Below are 4815 nucleotides of genomic sequence, written 5' to 3'. Positions count from 1 at the left end.
GTGAGCACTGCACATGGCCCCTGGTCCTGCGGTGGCCTGGCACGCCCGGGTCTGCTCCTTCCTGCCTGTCCTGTGGTCCTGCAGGACCATGCTGGGCCCGGGGTGCTGGCGCGGCATCTAGCGCTACCCGGAGCTGTGGAAAGTGCTGGCTCAGAAGGAATGCCCAGGACAGGGATGTGAAACTTGGCCTGGGTCCCGGCGAGGGGGATGGTCCCCTATGAGGTCAAGCCCGGCCTCCTTCAGCCACCAACTTCCTCCAAGCTGATTCCCGGCCAGAGCTCGGTGCACAGCCAGCCCCAGCTCCCGCTGAGCAGAGCCCTCCGGCAGTGCAGGAGCCAGTGCCCTTCCCACAGAGGTGAGGGCAGGCGGGGTCGCTGTGGGCATCGCTGTGGCCATGGGAGCTGACCTGTGGCTGCGGAAGGGCTGGCAGGTGGGCAGACAAGAGGGGCAGCAGGTGTTGCTTATGGCCACTGGCAGATCGCTCTGCATACGGGGCTTCAGTGACTCCAAGGGCCCCCGAGGTTGGGGGACAGCAGGGACACTAGTGCGGGGCTGCCACGGTGGGCGTCGGTCTCTTTGGAGCAGGGACGGGTCGCATGGGGCTGGGCCCTAAGAGTGGAGCCCCCCCCACCACAGCACAGCCCCAGGGGTGCAGGAAATAGGAGAGTGCCCTAGGAGCCAGGCTGTCACGGGTCCGGCACTGGGGAGCCCCCGAACGGACCCAGCGCCAGTGGGGCCGGGCAGCTTTGGCAGACTGGCCATTCCCAGCTTACCCCAGCAGGGAGTGGGAGGGGCAGCTGGCAGAAGGGAGGAGGGGGCGCTGCTCTGGCTCTTGGGAGGGGCCACGGGCTCAGGTGGCCGGGAGGGCGGCATTCCAGAGCCAGGCAGGTTGCCCAGTGGCCAGGCTGTGCCCAGGGGAAAGCGAGGGGGAGGGGGAGGCTGGTGAGCAAGGGAGGCAGAGTGACCGTCTACCCGCCAGGGGCAGAGATGCTGCTGGTTGGCCTAGTGGCCAGGCGCCCTGCCGTGCCCACAGCAATGGGGCAGGGACCCTCCACTCTCTGCATTTCCACTTCTGGCAGGACACAAATGGCCAAGAGCGTCTGGGCACCCGTGGGCCTGGGCCTGGCCCTTCTCCTCCTGGCCCTGGAGGCCACCGTGACAGGCAGCGCTTCCCACAACTGCTATGGGGCCCCTGGGCTGCCCGGGATGCCTGGCATGCCCGGCAAGGACGGCAGAGACGGGCAGAAAGGAGTCAGAGGTGACCCAGGTAGGTGCCTGCCGGGAAGCTCGTCCAGTGAGTGGCCATGGAGCGGTGCCACCTGCTCCCCAGAGGCGACCCCGAGGCCCCTGGTGCCTGGCGGCGGGAGGGTCGGTGCCACATTGGGTGGGAGAGCTCAGAGGGACAGGACAGGACACGGCCCTATGGCCTGGTCCCCGTGCAGAGAACCAGGGCCCTGCCTGCGGCTGTGCAGACACGTCAGAGCCTGGGGGGTGGCAGGCCGAGGCTGGGGAAACAGCCGCTCAGCCTCCACACTGACGGGTGCTCCCTGGAACCCCGCAGGCATCCCGGCCAACCCTGGAACCCGAGGGCCCAAGGGGCAGAAGGGGGAACCCGGCATGCCTGGCCCGACAGGCAAGCCCGGCCCCACGGGCCCCACGGGCAGCCCAGGAATGCCGGGCAATCCAGGCCCCCCTGGAGAGCCGGGCGTGTCTGGCAGTTACAAGCAGAAGCACAAGTCGGCCTTCTCGGTCATGAGGAAGACGGAGCAGTTCCCCGCCAAGAACGCCCCGGTGGTGTTCAACCACGCCATCAGCAACCCCACGAAGGACTACGACACCGCCACGGGCACGTTCACCTGCCGCGTGCCCGGCCTCTACTACTTCGTCTTCCACACCTCGCAGAGCGCCAACCTCTGCGTCAGCATGCTGCGGGACGGGCAGCGGGTGGCCAGCTTCTGCGACCACATGGCCAACGCCCGGCAGGTCAGCTCCGGGGGCCTCCTGCTGCGCATGGCTGCCGGGCAGCAGCTCTGGCTGGCTGTCAACGATTACAACGGCATGGTGGGCGTCACCGGCTCCGACAGCGTCTTCTCCGGCTTCCTGCTCTTCCCAGACTAGCAGCCGGGCCGGCTCTGGTGCACCGGCCAGGCCCAGCAACATGGCCTCTCCACTCCCATGCGCTGGCTGGCTGGCCCCGGTCCCGGGCTCTCCCCTTTTCTCCCCAGTCCTGGGCTCTCCCCTACTCCCCCCAGTCCCGGGCTCTCCCCTACTCCCCCCAGTCCCGGGTTTCCCCCCCCCCCCCCTGCCCCCCAGTCCTGGGCTCTCCCCTTTTCCCCCCAGTCCCGGGCTCTCCCCTACTCCCCCCAGTCCCGGGCTCTCCCCTCCGCCCCCCAGTCCCGGGCTCTCCCCTACTCCCCCCAGTCCTGGGCTCTCCCCTCTGCCCCCCAGTCCCGGGCTCTCCCCTATTCCCCCCAGTCCCTGGCTCTCCCCTATTCCCCCCAGTCCCGGGCTCTCCCCTCTGCCCCCCAGTCCTGGGCTCTCCCCTATTCCCCCCAGTCCCGGGCTCTCCCTGCTGCCCCTATGAGTCATGCCAACTACCAGCTCAGCCCAGAGGATTTGGAAAGGGAACTTGGTCACGAGCTTCTGTCAAGAACATCAATAAAAACCCATCTGTGGCACAGGGCCTGAGGTCTCCTGTTCTCCCAGCCTCTCAGTGCTCTGAGCAGCTGCAACCTGCGTGTGTGCATCTGTGTGTGTGCACGAATGTCTGGGTGACTGTGCGTGTGTGTGGGTGACTGTGTGTGCACGTGTGTGAGTGAGTGCGAGTGTGAGTGCATTGTGCATATGAGCATGTGAGGGTATGTCTACACTACAACGTTAATTCGAACTAACTTAGTCCAAATTAGTTAATTCGAACTAAGCTAATTCGAACTAACGGATCTAGACTAAAAAACTAGTTCGAATTAGCGTTTTGCTAATTCGAACTAGCATGTCCACACAGAGTGGACCCTGAACCAGGCTTAAGGATGGCCGGAAGCAGTGCCGGCAGGGCATCAGAGGAGGACTTAGAGTGTGGAGATGCTGTCTCAGGCTAGCCGAGGGCTGTGCTTAAAGGGACCCGACCCCCACCCCGGACAGACAGTTCTCAGGGGTGCCCCGCTTGCAAAGCAGTCCTGGCTTGGAGTGCCCGGACTACCCACACTGGGCACATCACACCACTCGGCCATCAGCCCGGCTGCACTTGCTGCAGGCTGCCATCTAGGGAGAGGGGGTAATTGGGGGGCTGCAGGAGAGGTTCCACCCCCAGAAGCCTGCAGAGCCAGCCCAGTCCTCCCCATAGGGGGCTCGTACCCCATTCCTCCCTCACCTCCTTCCACTTACCCTTCCCTAGCCCCCCTTCCTGATGTACAAAATAAAGGACAATTGTGTTCAAAAATAGAATCTGTCTTTATTGAACAAAACTGGGGGAGACTGGGAAAAGGAGGTGGGAGAGGGGAAGAGAGAGGCTGGGAGAGGGGAGGGCAACTACAATGATCAGGGGTTGGGAACAGGTCCCATATGAAGAGAGGCTAAAGAGACTGGGACTTCTCAGCTTAGAAAAGAGGAGACAGAGGGGGGGATATGATAGAGGTCTATAAAAGCAGGAGTTGGGTGGAGAGGGTGCATACAGAACAGTTCTTCATTAGTTCCCATAAAGAAGGACTAGAGGACACCAAAGGAAAGGAATGGGTAGCAGGCTTCAAACTAATAACAGAAAGTTCTTCTTCACAAAGCAAAGAGTCAACCTGTGGAACTCCTTGCTGCAGGAGGCTGTTAAGGCTAGAACTAGAACAGAGTTTAAAGAGAAGTGAGATCAAGTCATGGAGGTTGGGTCCATGGAGTGGTATTAGCCAGGGGGTAGGAGTGGTGTCCCTGCCCAAGGTTTGTGGAAGGCTGGAGAGGGATGGCACGAGACAAATGGCTTGGTCACTGTCTTCGGTCCATTTCCTCCAGGGTCCCTAGGGTTGGCCACTGTCGGCAGACAGGCTACTGGGCTAGATGGACCTTTGGTCTGACCCAGGACGGCCATTGTAAGCTCAGGACTCAGGGTCGGGGGTCTCAGTGGACCCCCTTGATTTTCATGCACACCTGCTCCTGGGTGGCCAGGCTGGCAGCTCTCCTGCCCTAGCCGGCCACCTTCCTGTGCCTAGTGCGGAGTTCGTGGACAAGGTCCACGATGTCCGCACTAGCCCAGGCGGGTGCCCGCCTCTTGTGGTCCCGGGCAAGCTCCCGGGAGCCGCCAACCTGGTCCCGGGAAGAGGGGGAGGGCTGGGGGGCATCAGGTGGGTGGCTCGAGCCGTGCCAGGTGCAGGGTCTGCTGGCTGGGTGCTGGCAGGCTTGCACCTGGCACGGGCACCGTAGCCAGCCCGTGCCCCTTTAAGGGGCCCGGGGCCGGGAGGGGGGCAGACGAGTTTCCCTGGTGCTGGCCAGAGTGGCCACCAGGGAAAGCTGGGGAGGGCTAGCCTCCCACTAGTTCGAATTAAGGGGCTACACACCCCTTAATTCGAACTAGTAAATTCGAACTAGGCTTAATCCTCGTAAAATGAGGTTTACCTAGTTCGAACTAAGCGCTCCGTTAGTTCGAACTAACTTTGTAGTGTAGACGTACCCTGAGGTATTTCTGTGGCACGTGTTGCAGGCGCCAGGCAGCAAATGCTGAAAGGCCCGGCAGGGTCTCCATTGCCCACGCAGGATGTGCACTCCCCTTGGGCGGCTGGGCACAGCCAGGAAAGGGGGTTTGTTGGAGAGGAGCAGGCCCTGTCCAAGGACAACCTG

The 4815-nt window shown here is 62.8% G+C and overlaps 1 protein-coding gene across 1 annotated transcript; it reads left to right on the top strand.

Moving 5' to 3' along the window:
- Positions 1–202: 202 nt before the first annotated feature.
- C1QC (complement C1q C chain) lies at positions 203–3726 on the top strand. Its single transcript, XM_075906333.2, has 3 exons — positions 203–355; positions 1080–1267; positions 1562–3726. The coding sequence occupies exons 2-3, from the start codon at positions 1087–1089 to the stop codon at positions 2116–2118; spliced, it is 738 nt and encodes a 245-aa protein (XP_075762448.2). The 5' UTR covers positions 203–355; positions 1080–1086; the 3' UTR covers positions 2119–3726.
- Positions 3727–4815: the final 1089 nt, after the last annotated feature.

Source organism: Pelodiscus sinensis, chromosome 24 (genome assembly GCF_052426305.1).
Source record: "Pelodiscus sinensis isolate ZL-2025 chromosome 24, ASM5242630v1, whole genome shotgun sequence".
NCBI lineage: Eukaryota > Metazoa > Chordata > Testudines > Trionychidae > Pelodiscus > Pelodiscus sinensis.
Note: the sequence above shows the minus strand (reverse complement) of the source record. Positions and strands in the feature narration are given on the sequence as shown.